This window comes from Octopus sinensis, linkage group LG29 (genome assembly GCF_006345805.1).
Source record: "Octopus sinensis linkage group LG29, ASM634580v1, whole genome shotgun sequence".
Lineage (NCBI taxonomy): Eukaryota > Metazoa > Mollusca > Cephalopoda > Octopoda > Octopodidae > Octopus > Octopus sinensis.
The window spans coordinates 3,344,863-3,367,738 of record NC_043025.1 but is presented as its reverse complement, the minus strand read 5'-3'; the positions used below and the strand labels follow the sequence as shown (position 1 = coordinate 3,367,738).

The following is a 22,876-nucleotide window of genomic DNA, read 5'->3' as shown; positions in this document are numbered from 1 at the left end:
TTATTCCATTTTAATGCATAATTTTTCGTGTGTCGATGGCGGCGGAGTTGGCGTCCATGGTCACACCTGCACCTGTTTGCTTCTCCCCCTTCTTCCCTCCCTCGTGAAGCTGTGGGGAAGGGAGTGTAAGGAAATCAACGTCGTAAAGCATTGTCAAGGAGACCAGCGTTCTTTTAGAACAACGACTTCATGGCTTGAAGACACCAAAATTACCATCATTTTTTATTCCATTTTTAATGCATTTTTTGCTATTTTTTTGCTATAACTCACTAAAAATGCTTATATAGTTATTTCCCTTACAAACCCGAGCAACGCCGGGCGATACTGCTAGTTATATATAACATTATATTATATTATATTATATTATACGTATATATATATATAATATATATATATAATATATATATATATATATATATATATATATATATATATATATATATATTTATGTATGTATATATGTATGTATGTATCAATGTATGTACGTATGTATTTATTAATTTTTATTTCAGTTCAGCAGAACGGAAAAAAATATTTACTATATACAGTGAGGTGGTCAGAAATGTTACTAAAGATGAGCTGAGGCACAACATATATAATGTTATAAATTCATCCAAGACGCTGCAGGATTTGGAAATTCAACAGCAGAATATAGAATTAATTGATGAAAGTAGGACATAATTTTCTTATTATTTCTATCACAATTACCTTCATACTATTGCTAACACAATCACTACTACTACTACTACTACTACTACTACTACTACTACTTGTTGGTGTTATTGTTAGAGATTGTGGTAGCTCTGTTGTGATCTGTATTGCTGTTGTGCTAATTGTTGTCATCTTCCTTATTTTCCGCACCCTCGATGGAGTGTTGTTGCAACCAAAGCTGTTTTTCTCTCCATACTTGTCACTGTTGCTCTCGCGTTCCTCTTATGAATCTCTTCTGAAATCTTCCGGAAGCTGTTGTTGCTGTCACCATTGTTACTTTTTGATCATAATTAGATTTATCTTCACCATTACCATCATCATCGTCATCATCGTCATCATCATCAGTTGCTAATACCATTCAGTGAAAACACACACACATCTGTTTCTTTACCTGTTCTCGAAACCAGAATGTTTTCAATAAATCAGCAATTTTTCTTTTGTGTACCTTTCTTCACTCAAATTCCATCTGTTTGTCTCGCTCGGCTGTTTGTGTTCTTGCATTTTCGTTTCGTTTCAATTATGCAAATTACCCAAAGCCAAAAGATATTTTCAACAGATGCAAGCTCAGCGCTTCACTGACAGATTAACAAAATTCGGATGTTTTCTTTAGCTCAAACAGGGAAATTATTTGATGTTGCAAACAATTTGTCTGGGCACAAATTCACTTTGTGCGACGTATTCATGTTCCCTTTTCAACAAGGAAAGATAGATGCTCATACACAACTGAAGCTTTTTCATCCACGTCTAACAAACATGCAATGGAAACAAATCCCTTGCCTCTGTCGAACAAGGATATCATGTTCTGCATTAGGTTCGTTCGTTTCATCTGTTTTTAACAGCACCAAGTGTCAACCTAAAGTCTATGTATTTCCAGAATAAATATATGTATGTATGTATGTATGCATGTATGTATGTATGTATGTATGTATGTATGTATGTATGTATGTATATATGTATGTATGTATTATGTATGTATGTATGTATGTATGTGTGTAGGTAGGTAGGTAGGTAGGTAGGTAGGTAGGTAGGTAGGTTGGTAGGTATGTATGTATGTATACATGTATGTATGTATGTATGTATGACGGGCTTCTTTCAGTTTCCGCCTACCAAATCCACTCTGGCCCGAGGCTATAGATAAAGACACCTGCTCAAACTGCCACATAGTGGAACTGAACCAGGAACCATGAGGTTTGGAAACAAGATTTTACGACAGAAAAACGCCTGCGCCTCCACATATAATATTCATACATACACACATACGCACACACGCACGCACACACACACACACACACACACATACACACACAGTAGACCACTCTTTTATTTTGATTCTGTGACTGGTCCCTTGTTCTACCAAGTATTGAAGAGCACTTTGAAGTAGTAGAGTTTATTTCGGACAAGATTTGGCACCCCCATATCTCGTTAGTTCATCCTTCTTTAATCAGAACCCTTCTTTTTTAAGGACTACCTGTATGTCACTGCTTTACATGTCCATGCTTTGTACTTATCTCACTAAGGAAGTAAATCTTTCTTTCTTGAAACATCTTGGAAGGTTGATGGCGAGGCATTTTCGAGGGAATTGATTAATAGTTCAATGTTGAGGTCACGCCTGGCTTGCCTCAAGGAGATAATTTAATAATTACAAAATATCCTAAAAATAGAACAAAATGAGCAGATTCCTGTTAGCACAAGAGTATGTCTCTCCAGATATACTGATAACGATTCATGAATCATTGCCCTCAACTCAGCCAGCACGTCCAAACTATTTATTTACAACAGCAACTACTACTACTACTACTACTGCTGCTGCTACTACTACTACTACCACCACCGTCACCACAACCACTACTACTACTACTACTACTACTACTACTACTACTACTACTACTACTACTACTACTACTACTATTACTACTAGTGGCTTTTACCATATACATGTTTTGCTTCTTTTCCAGGGTCTTGTAATGAAGACACAACCTCAAATAATGGTATTTTCCATTGGCCAGTGACGAAAATAGGAAGCAATGCGACGATTCCATGCCATGCAAATGTAGCAACGAGACTCTGGTTCGTTTCTATTGTTTCATTTCTTCTCAGAATCTGTAGTTTTCTGTGTCATCATATTATGAGAGAATGTTACATGGTAGAGGAAATAAAACGCCAAGAGAGATTAAGATGACGAGATTAATGTCCTTCGGTTGAAATCGCTTGTCAACAATTTTACATTTTATATGTTTTATATATTATATGTTTTATATATTATGTATTTTATGTATTATGTGTTTTATATATTATGTGTTTTGTAAGTGTTTTATATATTATGTGACACAATTTTGCTTTGGTCTAACTTCCAAGATTTGATTTGTTGCCAATATTAGACAAAGATTGAAGGCAAACTGGCAGAATCGTTAACTCGTCAGGCGAAATGTTTAGCAGCGCTTCGTCTGTCTTTATGTTCTGATATCAAATTCCGTCGAGGTTAACTTTGCCTTTTCTCCGTAGGAATCGATAAAATATGCCCCTTTTGAGCATTGGGGTAGGTGCAATAGACTTAGCCTCCCCTCCAAAATGGTTGGTCTTGTGCCAACATTTGAAAGCAATATTTAACAAAACATCAGCTCGTCCAGTTGGAAAATTCATTTTATATTTATTTTGAGGATCGGAATCTGGAATAAATAATAGACGTCTTACAAAAACGCATTACACTATTTACTCTTCTTTCACTAGATTATGAGTTCAAATCCCAACCAGGTCTATGATCTCTTCATTACTCTGAGATTGATGAGAGAATGTCTTACATTTATTTTTTCAGTTCTTCCAGGACGGTGAAGCATCCAGAAATGGCATCAAACCAATCTAGGACATCACTAAAATGTTCACCATTTACTGGTATCTGGCAAGAACCAGACATGTCACAATGTTACAATACTGAGGGGATCACTCGACGACTAAAAGACATCAGAAGCCAAGACATTGATCAAAGTAAGCGAGTGATTATGATTCGAAATACTTTTACTGTATATGTATGTGTCTTTGCATTTCTCCTTCCTTACGACCACCATATACGTGTGTGTTTGTTGCTAATTAATATTTTATCTTTCAAGCGGTAGCACCCTTTTCAGTTCTCCAGCAATATATTCATCTCGTCCAATTGCAGATCAATTGATTCACTTATGGAATCGTTATGACACATTTTATTAATTAGGAGAGTTGCGTCTATTTTTATATCGTTAAAACTACTCCTTCCTTAACTTTCTGCCGATGGGCTGACTACATAGAGAAGTAGAAAAACAACAAAGATAGTTACTGGTACATACTTCTCCGCATACATTATGTTGGGTTATAAATCTACAATGACGCTGTCCACATAGCTGTTTATCATAGAAAATGAGCAATTTACCACTCTCAAGTGTTATTATGCGCTGTAAAATTGAAGATATTTTCATAGGCACACAGTCATTTGATGACTTCACTTTCTTTTAAAAATCTTGATGAAAACCTTTCAATTTTACTCTTTAGATTGAGGAAGTGAGGTGGCAGAATCGTTAGCAGGTCGGGTGAAGGAAGTGCTTGGCGGCATTTCGTCTGTCTTCACTTTCTGAGTTCAAATTCCGCTGAGGTTCACTTTATCTTTCATCCTTTCGGAGTCGAGCATTGGGGGTCAATGTAACTGACTTACACCCTCCCCCACAATTGCTGGCCTTGTGTCAAAATTTGAAGCCAATATTATTCCTTAGAACAGCGACCCTTTTTCGTTTAGATTCACCTTGGCATTGGAAAAATAATTGCGTTGAAATTAATGGCGGTTTATGATGGTTGGTGTATCGCAGTTCATTGATTGTCAATGATATTACGTACAAACACCCTTCCACCACCGTCAAGTGTCTGCCTTACTCACCTATAAAGGGATCCCTAGTGTTGCGTAACTGCCCCGCTGTTCCAGTTAATGTTACAGTGCAGGGGCCCCTAAGACTGTATAACGATGAACTGAACAACCGATGAACTGAACACATTAAGTTCCTTAAAGCTGGAGTCGTTAATTAACTTCCGGTGATTCATTAATTGTTTTGTGACATTTAATTTGCGTTTAATGTTTGAACTCAAATCGATTGTAATTCCATTAAATTTCATGTTAAATTTTTCATTGCAGGGAATATCGCCAATATTTCGAAAGAGGCATTGAATGTTTCGCAGAAATCAGTGTATTTCAAACAACAAGATATTGACTTGGCTGTAGATATTCTCGAGAAAATTGTGCCATTGAACGCATCGGCTGACACAAGACTGAAAATTATACGTGGTATAAACAATATAATAAACACACCAGAGAAGGTTTTGGCTGAGGCAGAACTATCTAATAGAAGTATCAGCAGGTAATATTCAAATCTGTTTTCTGTGTAGTAGTAGTAGTAGTAGTAGTAGTAGTAGTAGTAAAAGAAGAAGAAGAAGAAGAAGAAGAAGAAGAAGAAAGAGAGAGAAAAAGAAAAGTAGCAGTAGCCGAAGCCATATTTGGAGCGGCACAAATAATAAAATTTGCTGCATCAACGCTAACCTAGCAACAACGAAAGTAGTAGAAGCATCAGTAGCATACAAGCCTTGTTAGCTAAGCTAATTAGTGTAATTACACCTATAGCTAATTACGTATTAGAAGCACACTGTTAATTAAAAATCGTTTTCTTGATTTTCTCTTCAGAATGCTGGGCATTATAAAAATATTGCCAAAAACAATTCCACTGGAAGAGCAGCAAGTCAACGTTTTATACTCAAATCTTGGTATTGGTGTTTCCAAAGTGAATCAGGATAGTTTCGATGGTCTTTTCTATGGCGTTTCCTACGGAACTGATGAAACGGAAGCAAACACACAGGTACCAAATGTTCTCATGATTACTCTCTCGTTAACCATTTTGTTATAAACACCCGAATTGATGGAATACATTTGAATTGGAAAATAATTTCATTTATTGTCGTATAGACTAGTTATTGTGTACACATTATCTGATGCAACTTACAATTTTAAATATAAAACACACACACACACACACACACACACACAAACACACACACACACACACACACACACACACACACACACACACCACACACACACACACTCACACACACTCACATACATAGCAGACAGATTAAACAAATCAGCTGCAATGCTAACCTAATAATTAGAACTTACAACTGACGGCATTATTTTTCTAATCGTTTGCTTCATCAGAAAAAAATTACATCATCATCATCATTTGTGCAAGTTTCATCTATATTATATCATCCTCATGATCATCATCATCCTCCTCCTCCTCATCATCATCATCATTTAACGTCCATGTTTCATGCTGGCGTGAGTTGAATGGATTGACAAAATCCGGTCTCCCCTGGGACTGTATTGAGCTACAGTGTCAGCCTTGGCTTGATTTCTGTGGATGGCTGTTGCCCTCCCTAACGTCACCCACTTTACAGTGCGGACTGGATGCCTTTCTCATGCCATTGGCAGTGCTGAAGGCGCATGGCTCAGTCGTTAGTATGTTGGTCTCACAACCATGAGGTAATGAGTTCGATTCCCAGACTGGGCTGTGTGTTGTTTTGTTGAGCACGTTGCTCAAGTTCACTCAGCTGTAGAAATGAGTTGCGAGGTCACTGATGCAAAGCTGTATCGGTTTTTGCCTTTCCCCTGGATAACATTGGTGGAGAGGGAGGCTGATATGCATGAACGACTCCACGAACAACCTCGCCCGGACTGGTGCCTCGGAGGGGAACTTCCTGGGCGCAATCCCATGGTCATTGATGAAAGAAGGGGTTCTTTACCCTTTACCCATGGCACAAGGATGTAATTGAATTTTGAGTGGCTGACATGACTGGAGGCGTGGGCAATGGAGAATCTCAGTTTTGGGGAAGGTAATGAAAATAGAGGAGGAGGAGGAGATTGGTGAAAAAGCAAAAAACAAAAAAAGAAAAACGGCGGGGAGCAAGAATTAAATAAAACCATTGATAGTTAAGATATAGTGAGATAATGCGAAGTGCAGAGGATAGAGAAGTTGCACAGTGACAGAGATAGAGGTAAGAGGCACGTAGGACTGGATATATTGAGTGACGAAAAGTAAAGGGATTTCGATGGCAGATGTAAGAGGGTATTCAGGGCAAAGAAACGTTCATTGGAAATAGGGAACAAAAGGATGATAATCCTAGACAACAAACCTCAACTTTTTTGTTACACACACGTCAATTCCTGATTCCTATCCAATTTCTGATGCTAATTTCACAACTGACATCTAAATTGTTCTATCACATCCAGATTTTGTGTAATCGAAATCCCTTATTTTTCCTTTTTTTGTCGCCTGCTTCTATTACGAAAGCCGTCTAAGTACTTTTCCATGCCACGTTTTATGTTAAGCATACATAAATAATTAGTGAACAGGTGTGTTTTTTCCTCCTTCTTCCAGCTTAAAACAGAATTCCGCTGGAGGAGTTACCATCCCTCCGCCCAACCAACCAACCAACACCCACCCACCCAAAGAACGTTAGTATTTTGTTGTCACTACCGAAAGGCGATTTCCTGTTCCTAAGGGAAACTTTAGTATTTTCCTCTTAATTTGTTATTTGTATGAAGACGAGTTCTCCTTCTGCAGGAACCAACAATAATCTCGCATCATATTTGGGTTGAAATTACCTTGGGATCTGTTTTCCTTAACTGAGATCTGTTGGTGGAATCGCTCATCAGGCTTGTCGTCCAGTCTCCTAGTTTTTTCTCATTTAGATTAAATGTAAACGATAAGTCGAGGATGACACTGCGGATCTGAGGTCAAGTGAAACCTTCAGCTTCTAGGTTTGCATCTGTAAAAATTCCTTTGATTTATCCTTTAATTATTGGAAACCACTACATTGATCATCCATACTCTTCATGAAATTCTTCAAAGGCCCAAGTGTAATGTGAAGTGGTGGAAGATGGTCTTTCTGAGGGTCAGTAAGTGCTGGGTATTTCACATTGTGATTACCAACATGTTCAGTTCTAGATGGCCAATCACGTTTTTTGTTGTATTTCTTGCCATCTCTGCTGTTCCATGGACACAAAAAGCAGATAACCCAAGAAGTAATAATACAACTTTAAGGTAGTCACAAATACTACATATGTGGTCCTTATATTTGATGAAGCTTAGTAGCAGTTCCATAATTCATAAGTCTCATTAAGATCAGTGGCTAAAGATATTGAAAGATTTTCATTGCTGTTGTACAGTAATAGAGCTTTAAGACAAGCTTCCCTAGAGTCAATAGACAGTCTCCATAGTTTTGGTTCATAGCAAAAGTCAATCCTTTCCCTCAAACCACTGATATCGTGGCAGAAACAAATGTTGTCCTCGTCTAAGTAAAATGATGAAAACTGCAGATGGCGAATAGGAACTTTGGAGTTTCGCTGGAGAAAATTCCGATCTTGAGGTCTGGAACCGTGCAACTCTACCTTTTCTTTTAATAATTCCAAATTGGACACTATGTCATTTAACTCCATTTGACTTCCCAAATGTAGGGAGCTAGTTGCATCTGGAAAATATATGCTATTCTTTCCCCTATTTCTATTTCACTATCAAACTGGTGAACTGCTGTCTTCAACAACGAATCTACTTGGCTGTCATACAGCGACTGACCGTTGGGCAATTGGCAACTCTTGACTCAGTGTGGCTAACTCGGGATAAATTTTATTGATCAGAATCATTAGAATCTGCATATAGTTGTCAAGCAAAAATTGCTTTCACCTTGAAAAGCAAACACCATATCACTGGCATTAAGATTATTAAAACCAAAATCTGGACGTGGTAAGAAATCTTATTAAGTGATTGGCATTTCACACAAAATCTAGACATTATAGAAAAAAATGTAATTATAGATTTAAAATGAGAATAGCAAAATAAGCGAGGAACACTTATTTGGTCTTCTGTAACAAAATCTTTGTTGTTTGTATGTGATAGAAGTGTTAGATGAGAGATAAAAGAAGTGATTCCAAGGAAAGGGATAATTAGTAGCACAAAAGGGGATGGAATATGTGCAGTTCAGCTCTTATATAATTACATCAACTGAGGAAATTATACCATAGTCAGGGGTGATCGTAGTGTGGGTGATGTGAAGATGAGTTGGTGGGGAGGTTTGACAGATACAGATTGAATCCGTGGGAATAGATAATAAAGATATGCTTTTAAAATCCCAATTTGCTTTAGAATGACGGTTCATCTCGTGTCGTTTGTCGTCATTTTCTGCGAGAGACTCAGCAATGGCATGGTTGGTTTTTCACTACTGCCTCCCAACCGTCTTCACTATACCAGTGCCGACGCCCCTCTTTCTCTCTTGCACCTTATATCTCATTCATTTTGCCCTGTTTTTCTCTCAACTTATATGCACATTCTCGTTCATGCAGACTGATTCATATATATATGTACACATAAATATATACACACACACCAATACACTCCGTTCTCACCACTCAACATTTATATATACGTCCGTTAATATATAATATCATGCATTCGCAATTAAACACCAAAAGTCGTCCAGTTAAATGTCCAAAGCACAACAGTGTAGTCTCGTTATACAAGATCTTTCATATTTCTTTTTAATCTTAATATATTTGATGACAAATTATTAACACAAATTATATTATTAACACAACCACAGAAAAGTACAGAAAGTTGTGTTCTTCACTATAAAACATTTCTTGTGCCTGCTGCTAAATGGCTTAAAATTTCTGTGGCGGCCACAAAATGCCATACTCTCAAACCTAACCATTCAACAACTTTGTCTGTGGACGACGACACTTCTGTTTATAGGGTTATATTAATGAGTCTAATTGTTAAAGAGATACTAGGTTAATTATCTTTTCAAATTCTTCTGCTCCTCCATCATCTGTCCTATATCTTTTTTTCTACATCTTTTAAATGCAATAAATAAGTGTGGTAACAATGGTGGGAGAAATAATGTTCTTTATGTGTATTTACTGCTGCCGTCAACCAATACACACACATACACATGCGCGTGCGACTACATGAATACACACAAACGTATCTCTCTCTCTCTCCTCTCTCTCTCTCTCTCTCTATATATATATATATATATATATATATATATATATATGAAAAAACAAGTCAAAAATAGAAAATGCTAAGATGATTTTATAGTGAATCTTTCAGTACCGGTTTCGGTCATTTCGAGACCTTTTCAACTGTAACGATTAAATAATTAAATTTAGAAAAATTTAGAAAAATTAGAAGAAAGGTTTTTTTAAAGGAATACTTCCATAGTAGTGTTCAGATATAGGTGGCATTCTGCCTTTCTCTGACTCCCTTGTTTGCACTTGTGTATTCGAGGTCGTTGTGAGTTCTTGAGGGGGTGGGAGTGGGAACGACCTCGAATACACAAGTGCAAACAAGGAAGTCAGAGAAAGGCAGAATGCCACCTATATCTGAACACTACTATGGAAGTATTCCTTTAAAAAAATCTTTCTTCTAATTTTTCTAAATTTTCTAAATTTAATTATTTAATCGTTACAGTTGAAAAGGTCTCAAAATGACCGAAACCGGTACTGAAAGATTCACTATAAAATCATCTTAGCATTTTCTATTTTTGACTTGTTTTTTCATATATATCAACTCGTGTGTTCCTTTCCACCCTTATACATATATATATATATATATATATATATATATATATATATATATATATATATATATATATATATATATATCTGTCTGTATTGTGGATGGTGGATTTGTTCTTTGTGGAGAGTGGTTCTTCGACAGAGTGATATTTCTGTTTGGCCAATATCCTGATTACCGCACCCTAACCAGATAATGTCATAAATTAGGTTTTCCGAGGCACAGGTGAAATTTGATTTAATCTTAAATATTTCACCTTGTTTGAAAAGTAGAAAATGATGTCAATGGTTAAAAACAATGAGATAAACATGATTCTGCACCAAATTCTTCCGTATTCATGTCTCTGCGAACCCGAGAAAGAGATTGAATCAAAAATAGAAAACTACTGGACAGACCAAGAATTAGTTGACCAATGCAAAACACCCCAATGGTTGCTTATGAATGAGACAGTAGTAGTTTTTTGGTATTGATAGTTTTAGCTATTATATGTGTTGTAATATTGAAGTTGTTGTAGAAGAAGAGGTTACAACAATAACAACAGCAACAGTTGTCGTAGTGTTATTTATTATTTATCAATTTCAATTTTCATTTTATTTTTCTCTACCAGCTCTTTAACCACTCATACTCTGACCAACAACAAGATGATATACAGACACTTTCCTTTATTTCCTTACCAAAGAGTTTACCAAAACATCTGAAAGACGAACAAAGATCAACCCTTGCAAGAGTAGTATTTTACTCCATGAGGAATGATAAGCTCTATAGAGTACGGAACAAAACTTTTCTTCTTTCTGTTTGAATTCATTGATACGTTTTTTTTTATAATGGCTGAAACGATATTAATACAACATAACTGCCAATGTTTACATGTATGTACTCATCTATAGATGATAGTTTGTGTGTAGATCATTTATAATGCATAGAGAAACTCAGAACGGCGCTTGTTCTGAGTTTTGTCTCGGATAGACTTCGCTTAAGGAATTTGGTGTATTAAAAACACAGAGAGGGCATCAACGATGTTTCAGTTTCATTTGGCCGCTACAAAGCGACGAAGATCCCAGGCATCCTGAGTTAATCCAGTCTCTTTATTCCAATATAAGGCATTAAACAAGCTAAACATATGCTGATTCATGCAGAGGTTGACCGGGTGTCAATTAAATCACAACATTCTCTTGAAACAGCATAAGATTAAAGTAAAAAATGTGAACAACATTTGTAAATGAAATACAAATATTAAACAGTTTTAGCAATATTTTGTCATAAAGATCTTTGATTTAATACACCAAGTCACTTAGGAGAAACTTCTGTGAGAAACGCATAAAGGCAAAGAAACAAACACACACACATTCACTCTACGTCTCTCTCTCTCTCTCTCTCTCTCTCTCTCACTCTCTTTCACACACACTCACTCACTCTCACTCTCACACTTACACACATACACACATTCACACACATAAACACACTCAAACAGATACACGCAGTCAAACATATACACACACATACACGCATTACACACAAACATATACTCTCGCACACACTCACACACATACACACACATTCACACGCGTACACACACACTCATACACATACGCACCCATGTATAATATCATTCTTCTAACGTCCATATTGCCACGGTTGCATGGGTCGGGCAGAATTCAGTGACACAGATTTTCTATGGTCAGATGCTGTTACAAACACCAAACATCACCTGCTTCAGGCGAAGAAAACTGTTCCTCTGACAGAAAAGGTTTTCAAGAAACATAGAAGCCCGCTTGTATGACGGTGATTCAAGTTTACAACTTTTGCGTGATATTAAGACACGGGAACACAAATAGCAAATACATATGTTTCATCTTTTATCTTTTATCTTTCCTTGCCTCAGTCAGTGGATTGCGGATATTCTGGGGCACCACGTTGACGGGATTAGTCAAAGGAATCTGCCACTCTACTTATATTTTTAAAGCGGGATAGATTTTCTAAGAATCTAATATAACAGATACGAATACTAATTTCTGTGTGTCAGTGTATCACACTTAGACCCCATCTCTCACTATTCAAATACACTTCTACTATTCCTCATGCTGGGATGAGAGTAATAGTATGCATAGAGACTGTGAGGGTGGTGGCGAAGACAGACAGTGAGAAAGAGAGAGAAAGAAAAAGAGAGGGAGAGAAAGAGAGAGAAAGAAAAAGAGAGGGAGAGAAAGAGAGAGAAAGAAAAAGAGAAGGAAAGAGAGATAAAGAAATTTAGGGAGAGTTGTTGATGTTTCATTAAAAGTAGTAGTGTTGATGGTGGCAGTGGGATTAATAATAAGAAAGAGAGAGAGAGAGAGAGAGAGAAAGTGGGTATGTGAGAGGAAGAGGGAAATGTTGTACAACTTTGTTTAACCATGTCTCTTTGACAGAAATTCCCGTCGCCAACATACTGAACACTATCATTTTTGTTTTATTTTTTGCTTTCTTTAATACATATACATATATACATGTTGTCTCTGATTCACTATTTATAACATGATACTCATCTCTGTAACAGTGGGTCTTATTTTTCTAATTTGTAAATATTGTACTAATGTCTGTTCATACAAAGACACGAAATTAAAAGAAAGCTGACTTTATTTTCAATGGAAAACATCGAAATTACACAGTGCATGAACTCATAGGCACACATACGCACACATATACACACACATACACACGCTCGCACGCGCACTATCTTCCTTCTTGGCACCTTAAGAAAAAAATGCTTTTAGTGATGACAGCATCGCGTCTTTCTTCATTATTTTCTCCATCTTAAAAGAAGTTACCATCCTTGAACTCCTGTCTCATGTCAGTAGCTAGGCAATGGTAAAAAACTGAAGAAATAATGGGAAAAAACCCACTCCAAATTGAAAAGAAACTATACTGGAATACAAGATAATATGACGGATTTTGAGTATGAATATTATGGATTATCGCAGTAGAATATCAAAGGAAATATATATGGATTTAAAAACTCTCATCAAAAGTAGTAATTTTTAATTTTTATTTTGCATTTCAAACAAAGACTATTTTAAAATTTTACTTCAAATTTTGAAAAAAAAACATCATTCGATATATTATACAATATTCATATTTTATATCTCTGAAGAGCAGAAGAGTTGTCTATAAATGCTTATCAATATAGGATATCATTATAGGGACAGCTCTTCTGCGAAACGATCGTAAGATGCTTAAATAATTAATTTAAAACTTTTAAACTATCAAATTTATTTTATACATTATTTTCGTATTTTTAGATGTATTTATTTATATATATCTTTAATACAATAAGTTCTTTCACACGAGTATATCTTTATGATGAGTTTGGATATTAATTTCCTTATATTAATAATAATAATATATTAAATATATATATATATATAACAGTGATCAACGCATCCAGGCATCCCAGAGATTCCGGCCTCTTGAACAGATTCATCAACATATTCGTTATTCTGTAAATATGTCACTGTTCTCCTCGAGAGAATTCGTATTAAGATCTTGTCTTTCACATTCAATAAGGATATCGGCCTAAACTGTTTCATAGTCTCTGCATTGACCTCTTTCGGCCGGTATATACTTTCTTCCTTACACCAATCCTCTACAAGAGTCTATTCGCGCCACAGCTGTCGGAGTAGGGTGAAGAGCTTCTTTCGCAGACGATTGCAGTACTTGTAGACTTTATACGAGACGCCGTCATCTCCTGACGCACTCTTTGCTCTAGCTTTTCTCACGAAATAATTCACCTCTTTCTCCTTGATGTCTCCAATGTGAAATTCGATATCAGGTTCTAAGAGATGCTTTTGCCCATTTAGAAGTGACTGTGGCTGGAAACGATGCGGATCGCTTTAGGTTTCTTTCATATGAACATCCAATTCTTCTTTCGTGCATGATGAAGTTCAACTCTTCGGTTTAGTGAACAGCTTCTTAGTAATCTCGTACGGATCCCAGAAACTTCCCTCGAGTCCTTTTGGCGACACATTTTTTTGTACGATAACAGTTTTTATAATCTAAACACCACCTGTATGAGTAAATTAAAATCATTCCGGGCTGAATCTGGACGTGCAATCTGGAAATTTTGGATTCCCATGTTTTCATTATTGCGATTATTTTCGGCGATTTCTTTTTTACATAATTTTTTTTTTGCGTGGAATATGGTCATCATTGGGATATGACTCTGGAGGAAGCAATTGCAACAAATTCTCCAAAACAAGTCAGAGATCTGTTTGCAAATCTTCCCATTCGGACACACTTGCTTAAAACCCATATACTAGTTTAAAAGCCGCCCGATAGAGTGGCTTTTAAACTAGTATACATACATACATACATACATACATTGTTTCAGCCTTCGAATGATGCCACCCCGCTGGGTAACCGAGCAGGCCAACAGAAGAAAGAGTGGGAGAAAGAGTGGTGAAAGAGTACAGCAGGGATCGCCACCTCACTGTCGGAGCCTCGTGGAGCTTCTAGGTGTTTTCGCTCAATAAACACTCACAAGTCGAAACCGCAATCCTACGACCGCGAGTCCGCTGCCCTAACCCCTGGGCGATTGCGCCTCCACACACACACACACACACACACACACACACACACACACACACACACACACACACACACACACACACATATATATATATATATATATATATATATATATATATATATACATATATATATATGTAAGCATGTGTATACGTTTCTACGTATGTATTCTGCATTTTCATCTGTTTATGTGTTCATGTTTGTAGGTTTGTATGTGTACTTCTGTCTTCTTCTCTGTGTGTGTGTGTGTGTGTGTGTGAAGTGTGCATGTGTGTATATGGGCATGTGTTTCAGTATTCATTTGTGTATGTGTGTGTGCTTGTTCGTCCGTAATATCTAACTACCTATCTATCTATCTATCTATCATTTTACTAACATATACATTTACCTACACACACACACACACACCACACACACACACACACACACACACACACACACACACACATATATATATATATATATATATATATATATATATATACATATATATATATATGTAAGCATGTGTATACGTTTCTACGTATGTATTCTGCATTTTCATCTGTTTATGTGTTCATGTTTGTAGGTTTGTATGTGTACTTCTGTCTTCTTCTCTGTGTGTGTGTGTGTGTGTGTGTGAAGTGTGCATGTGTGTATATGGGCATGTGTTTCAGTATTCATTTGTGTATGTGTGTGTGCTTGTTCGTCCGTAATATCTAACTACCTATCTATCTATCTATCTATCATTTTACTAACATATACATTTACCTACACACACACACACACACACACACACACACACACACACACACACACACACGCATAAACGTCTACATAACAGCCTACTAACAAGTCTACCTGTGTTTATATAAACTGTCTCTCAGCAACCCCCATAATGATGTTTACTGTGAACCACACCTCTGTCTCTTTTCATCACTCCCACAATTCACCTCCTGTCCCACCTTTACCCTCTGCCATTCTCTTTACTCACTACCTTCGCATTCTTTTCCCCTGTTCCATTTTATACTTACCTTCGTCTACCTGGATGGCACACCCTGTCACCTCGTTACCATTGTCTATATTGTACTGTCACCCAAACACATTTAAAGAGGTGTAGCCCTGCATCCTCCCCTGTTGTCAGGCACTTGTTCTTGGCCCTGTGTCATAGTTTAACCTATGAACAGAGCCTTAAGCTGAATTCGAAAAAGGCTACTTACCGGGAAGGGTAGCTGCTGTAAGGCCATAAGTGTGGCAGCAGGATGCGGCACCTTGCAAAATCCCTGGAAAACAGTCAGAAGATATTGTTAGAGAATTTCATTTCATTAACCCCAATTTCTGACCTCCTAATTCCTACCATGTGTGGGTCAGGTTGAGAAAGACATCAGCCTGCCTACCTGCCTGCCTGTAGGAGCAAGGCTGAGCTGGTTGCTAAGATTAGAGAGGTGTTCAAAAACCAGGAACCCGGTAAGAAATGCATTTGTCAGGTTCCGGAGGTGTCTCACGACGGTGGTGGGAACTGAGTATGGGTACTTGGAGTAAACTGTTACTTTTTAGCCATAACGTTGTGGATATTGTTTTGAGTTTTGAAAATGCTTTAATATTTGGAAGGGATATTGTACTTTCCTTTCCATTTTATGAAAATTGGCAGATTTAGCTCGGACGCCGTGCATATATTTCGTTTTGTATTTGGCTTGCAAGATTCTTTATGTGAATTTGCGTGTTGAAACAATTTTTGTTGAGACTAGGGATAGTCATATATATATATATATATATATATATATATATATATATATATATATATATATATATACAATATGTTACATTACTCGGTAGTCAAGATAAAACTCTGAGTTTCAGATGCCGAAGTGGAAATCCACAACACCATCTCTTCGGTTATCTGGCTATTTGAAAACGTTATGAAAAAATACCGTTAAAAATGAAGGGAAATTACTCTGTTATAACTCTGCTTTGCCTGCGTACTTATACATCGCTCGCATTTTTCGTCATAAAAATTATATAAAAATACATAAAAATATATAAAAATATATAAAAATATATAAAATCTTCTTGGGACATTACACAGAAAGCATGTTCTATCCGTTTTCTTTAGGGGACCAAAAACGTAACAGAAATTTAGTCACATGTGGGCATGATCCGAAAAGCTCTGTCCTTGTATTTAGACATGTGGTAGGGTCTAAGCTGCTTTGCTAGATAAGCCATCTCTCCATGTCGCATAAACCGCACCTTCCGCTGCCGTTGGTATAGGGCTTACATCTGGCCAAAATCTTCCATTGTATGTTATAATCGACACCTTTATCTCTTAAAGACCAAATATGATTGGATAATTGTGTCGCTTTTCTTTTGTTCCAGTGCCTAAAGCTCAAAGTGTGGTTATTGAACCTGGCCTTGAAATTACCCTCTGTCAGGCCCACGTATTTCTTCGTCGAAACGGTGTCTTTAGTGGTTATAGAGTTTACGGTAGCTTCATATATGATGGTCTTGGACATGCAAGCTCCATTTAGCGGGCACAATTCTTTATTCCTGCATGAACAGCTGTTTTCTTCTTGTGTTTTTTGTATGTTATGATTGATTATGTTTTTAAAATTGGTAGTTGAACTAAAACTAATTTTTAAATTGTGTCTATTGAAGAGTTTCCTATAAGCATGGTTAACTGGAAAATGTCTATCTATCAGTGCTAGGAAATATTTACCTATATTGAAGGCCACCTCGGGTGAGTAAGGGGGCGTAAACCAGATGACCTTCCTATTTCTATTATTCCTTTTCCTTATTGTTGGGCTGGTGATAGGTGTATATTTTATTTTTTCGCTAAAACCACTATCTTTTAAAGCTTTATTATAAACTGGGGCAACGCTATTGAAGATGTCCTCATTAGATGAGAGGCTAGAAATCCTCTTATTAATATTTTTAACTAATATTTCGACGAAGAAATACGTGGGCCTGACAGAGGGTAATTTCAAGGCCAGGTTCAATAACCACACTTTGAGCTTTAGGCACTGGAACAAAAGAAAAGCGACACAATTATCCAATCATATTTGGTCTTTAAGAGATAAAGGTGTCGATTATAACATACAATGGAAGATTTTGGCCAGATGTAAGCCCTACACTAACGGCAGCGGAAGGTGCGGTTTATGCGACATGGAGAGATGGTTTATCTGGAAAAGCAGCTTAGACCCTACCACATGTCTAAATACAAGGACAGAGCTTTTCGGATCATGCCCACATGTGACTAAATTTCTGTTACGTTTTTGGTCCCCTAAAGAAAACGGATAGAACATGCTTTCTGTGTTATGTCCCAAGAAGATTTTATATATTTTTATATATTTTTATATATTTTTATGTATTTTTATATAATTTTTATGACGAAAAATGCGAGCGATGTATAAGTACGCAGGCAAAGCAGAGTTATAACAGAGTAATTTCCCTTCATTTTTAACGGTATTTTTTCATAACGTTTTCAAATAGCCAGATAACCGAAGAGATGGTGTTGTGGATTTCCACTTCGGCATCTGAAACTCAGAGTTTTATCTTGACTACCGAGTAATGTAACATATTGTATAGATAAATTTCCTCTATTTACATAATATTGAGGTCTCTTTCTTTCTTTTGTTATCTTACCGTTTTATCAATATATATATATATATATATATATATATATATATATATATATATATATATATATATATATATCGAGGATGTGGGGGGTTTAGTTCACTGGTGATCAAAAGAATAGTTATGCAGAGTAAGTGCTATAATTGGTCATCCGTTAGTTTCCAAGTTCACGGCTGAGGCTGGAGCTTGGGATACGTATTAGGATGCCGTGTTAACAAGTATATATTAGAGAGAAAGGACAACAAAAATCAAGGCAGGAGTCATTTATCGTAATTGAACTTGGATATCGTTTGTGCTACCCCAGCTTTTTCTGGGATGTCCCCACTGATAGGCTAGCATACCCGTACACTGCATATTCCTTCATCGGAGACAAGGTGAGTATGTATGAAAGTTCTAGGCAGGGAAACTCACAGCTTATAAAGGAGTGACTGTGTGGTAAGTAGCTTGCTTACCAACCACATGGTTCCAGATTCAATCTCATTGCGTGGCACCTTAGGCAAGTGTCTTCTACTATAGCCTTGGGCCGACCAAAGCTTTGTGAGTGGATTTGGTAGACAGAAACTGTAAGAAGTCCATCGTATATATGTATGTATATATATATATACGTGTGTGTGTGTGTGTTTGTGTGTGTGTGTGTGTGTATGTGTGTTTGTGTGTTTCTGTGCCTATCGCTTGACAACCGATGTTGGTGTGTTTACGTCCCGGTAACTTAGCGCTTCGGCAAAAGAGAATAAGTACTAGGCTTACAAATAATAAGTCCTGAGTTGGTTTGCTCGACAAAGGCGGTGCTCCAGCATGGTCCCGTAAAAATGACTGAAACAAATAAAAGAATATAAATAAAGACTGAAAAATTTGATATATTTTTAATTTTATGTTACAACACCCTAACCATTAGGCTATGGGCACTCACTACATACATGCATACATGCATACATACATACATGCAAACATACATACATACATACATACATACATACATACATACATACATACATATATGCATACATGCATACATGCATACAGATACACACTATACACACGCAGAGACTCACACACACACATATATATACACATCTATACTCACAATTGGGATTAGAGAACGATTTCAACCGCTAAATTCCCCTCAAACTCTTATTTATCAACCAGAGTCTGTGTTATATATTTATTTACACAAGGTGCTAAGGAGTGAGTTTGAACGCCGGACTCGTTGATTACCAAATGATCTTGTTAAGTACCAGCAGCGTTTATCTAAACAATTTCGATGTAAAACGAACTGTCCATTCCTTAGAACGAGTACAACCGTCATGTATGGACACCTATGGAACATTTGATTGAAACATATATTGTATTACAAGCTTAAAAGCCGCCCTGTCGAGCAGCTTTTAAGCTAACTCCTGTGGAGGGCTCTTCATAGGGCCTTGGTCACAACAATGTCACTTCATGCATTAAGTACATATTAAATATTATTAAACGTGACGAATATTTTTCAAGCAATGAACAATCTTCATTAAAACAATGATACAATTTGTCGACTTGGAATTTATTGCAAAGCTGCATGATAAACAACATAATTTGTCGTCCCATTCGAGGGTCAGTACAATTTTATTTTTCTAGCCTCTTCCTTTATCTCTCTCTTTCTGTTGATTGTTTTCAACCATCACCATCACCAGACCACCACCATCGCCGCTACAACTGCCATACATACATTATTCAGATTCCTGACGCCACTACCATCAATTCCTTTGACTTTGCCGCCTTTCCCTCCACCACCATCACTGTCTTTCACATCCTTTACTTTCACCGTCATGTCTGACCGCCTTGGCTATCACCACCACCACCTTCACCTCCGCCTATATCACAACTACAGCTCATACTATTACTATAACCCCATTATCACCACAACCACCAATCCATTATTGCCCTCACCGTCTCTATGATAACTATTACTCTCACTCCAACATGAGGAATAGTAGACGTGTCATTGAATAGTAAGTGAAGAGGTGAAAGTGTGACACACTGACACACAGAAATTCGTTTTGGTATTAATTATTATAGATTGTAAGGTGTTAAGCTGGCAGAATCATTAGCACTCTGGACGAAATGCTTAGGGGTATTTCGTCTGCGGTTACGTTCTGAGTTCAAATTCCGCCGAGGTCGACTTTGCCTTTCACCCTTTCGGGGTCGATTAAATAAGTACCAGTTACGCACTGGGGTCGATATAATCGACTTAATCCGTTTGTCTGTCATTGATTGTCCTCTCTGTGTTTAGCCCCTTGTGGGCAGTAAAGAAATAGGTATTTCGTTTGCCGCTACGTTCTGAGTTCAAATTCCGACGATGTCGATAAAGTTAGTACCACTTAGGCACTGGGGTCAATGTAATCAACTTAATCCCTTCCTTTAGATTTGAGGCTTTGTGCTTCCAGCAGAAACGATTATTATAGATTGTTGAGCTGGCAGAGTCGTTAGCACGCCGGGTAAAATGTTTTGCGGCATTTCGTTCCTTTTTATGTTGTGGGTTCAAATTACGCCGAGGTTGACTCTACCTTCCATCATTTCGAGATCGATGAAATAAGAGCAGCGGGGTTGATTTAATCGATTTACCCCTCCTCCAGAAATTGCTGGCCTCAGACCAAAATTTGAAACTAATATATATTGCATTAAGTTGTGCTGCTGACTAAAGTAACGATTGTGTAATGGGATAGATGAGTGCTGATGAAAGGGGGAGCAAGCCCCCGAAATATGATAAATACAATCATTACCCATTTTCATCTTCGATCTCATTGTTTTTCATCTGACGTCTTGGTAAGAAATGTTGTAGAAATAACCTTCACAAAGTAATGTAAAAAGCACTGTACATAGCGTTGACTTAAAAAATACATTTAATATAATTTCTAGTATAGCATGGTTGCATAAAGAAATACCACCTACCTACAACTCATTAATATTTACATACCAGCTTCAGGAATGCGTTTAGTATGTTAATTGGTATATCCAATGACTGAAAGCGGTGGCTATATAAGCAATATGTTCGGAGGCGAGAATGGGTTAGACCGGTGCTGATGAAGAGGAAAAGCCCTCCACAATATGGCATATATACGCATTACACATTCCTGTTTTCGATTTCATAGGTTACATCTGACGTCCCGATACGAATCGTTGTAACAAAAATCAGTGTTGGCTAAAATTTCTATTTTATATCTGTAGAAATAACCTTAACAAAACAATACTAACGTCTGATCGTTTCATGCTTTAATAATGTTTTCCATTGAATAAATTAATTTACTTAATAACATCTCTTCACAGGTAACACAAAACTCCAGTGCCAAAGGAAATACTGAAATTAACAGCCATATTATTAGTGCCAGTATCCCTAACATTTCAATAAGCAACCTTGATGAACCAATTAATATATCATTCAATTTAATAAACCAGGTAATTGTTGCTGTTTATGTTCATGCCATCACTAACCCAGTAGACCTATGATGAAACACATCCCAGCCGTGACCATCACATCATTTTATATTTCATCAAATATTTCCTGAACTACTGCATCCAATATCGTGTTCTTCCGTTGTTATGACGATGCAGTGTAAATTATGAGAAAAGACAAAGATTTATAAACAAGATGGAATGGTCAGTTAAACTATGTCACAGCATCCGAGGTGGAGTTCACAATGTCAATACCAACCAAACATTAATGACCTTGGTATCTTCTTTGTAAGTCAAAAGAGACATATCATAATTACATGTACTCTAATTAGAAAGTGATTTGATTAAATTATTAGAATTTTAATTTGTTTCAGAATGCCGACAACCCAGAATGTGTTTACTGGGAGGAAACTTCAGGAGAGGTTCCTCATTGGGCAACAAATGGCTGTAAAACATCCGATTATGTACCTGGAAAGAAAGTAGTTTGTTCCTGCGACCATCTCACAAGTTTTGCCATATTAATGGTTGGTAACATTATGACCAGTTGTTAATTACTTGTAATTTGACAGTTATGTAAATGCATCAATAATTTTAAAGTGTTTTACAATAACATATCCACAAGACTTTGTGTTGGAGGCTATCTTGGTAAATATATAAGGTTGATATATTGTAAAATGTCGCTGTTGTTTTTGTTGCCATTGCTGTTGTTTAGAGTTTATACTCAGGATGATGGCTTTTAGATGTACGAAGCCACCATTCTTAATGCAATGCATGGCGATTCCTCCAGCATTGAAGTGAATGGCGTAGAGATGGTCAGGGTCATCTTTCTTAATTTAAATCTCTTCATTTATGTTGAGGTGTGTTTGTTGCTCAGACATTAAACTTTGGTCTCTTCATAATTCTGCTACAAGATATTTCCTCTC

General features: G+C 36.9%; 1 protein-coding gene across 1 annotated transcript in view; it reads left to right on the top strand.

Annotated features, from left to right (window-relative positions):
- LOC118768406 overlaps positions 1–22,504 on the top strand; it is a 73,510-nt gene extending 51,006 nt beyond the window's left edge. Inside the window, exons 7-13 of the mRNA XM_036514792.1 lie at positions 2,667–2,778; positions 3,524–3,693; positions 4,862–5,084; positions 5,405–5,576; positions 10,960–11,118; positions 21,828–21,956; positions 22,328–22,504. Coding sequence (XP_036370685.1) covers positions 2,667–2,778; positions 3,524–3,693; positions 4,862–5,084; positions 5,405–5,576; positions 10,960–11,118; positions 21,828–21,956; positions 22,328–22,504 — 1,142 coding nt within the window. The remainder of the gene's footprint in view (positions 1–2,666; positions 2,779–3,523; positions 3,694–4,861; positions 5,085–5,404; positions 5,577–10,959; positions 11,119–21,827; positions 21,957–22,327) is intronic.
- The last annotated feature ends 372 nt before the right edge of the window (positions 22,505–22,876 follow it).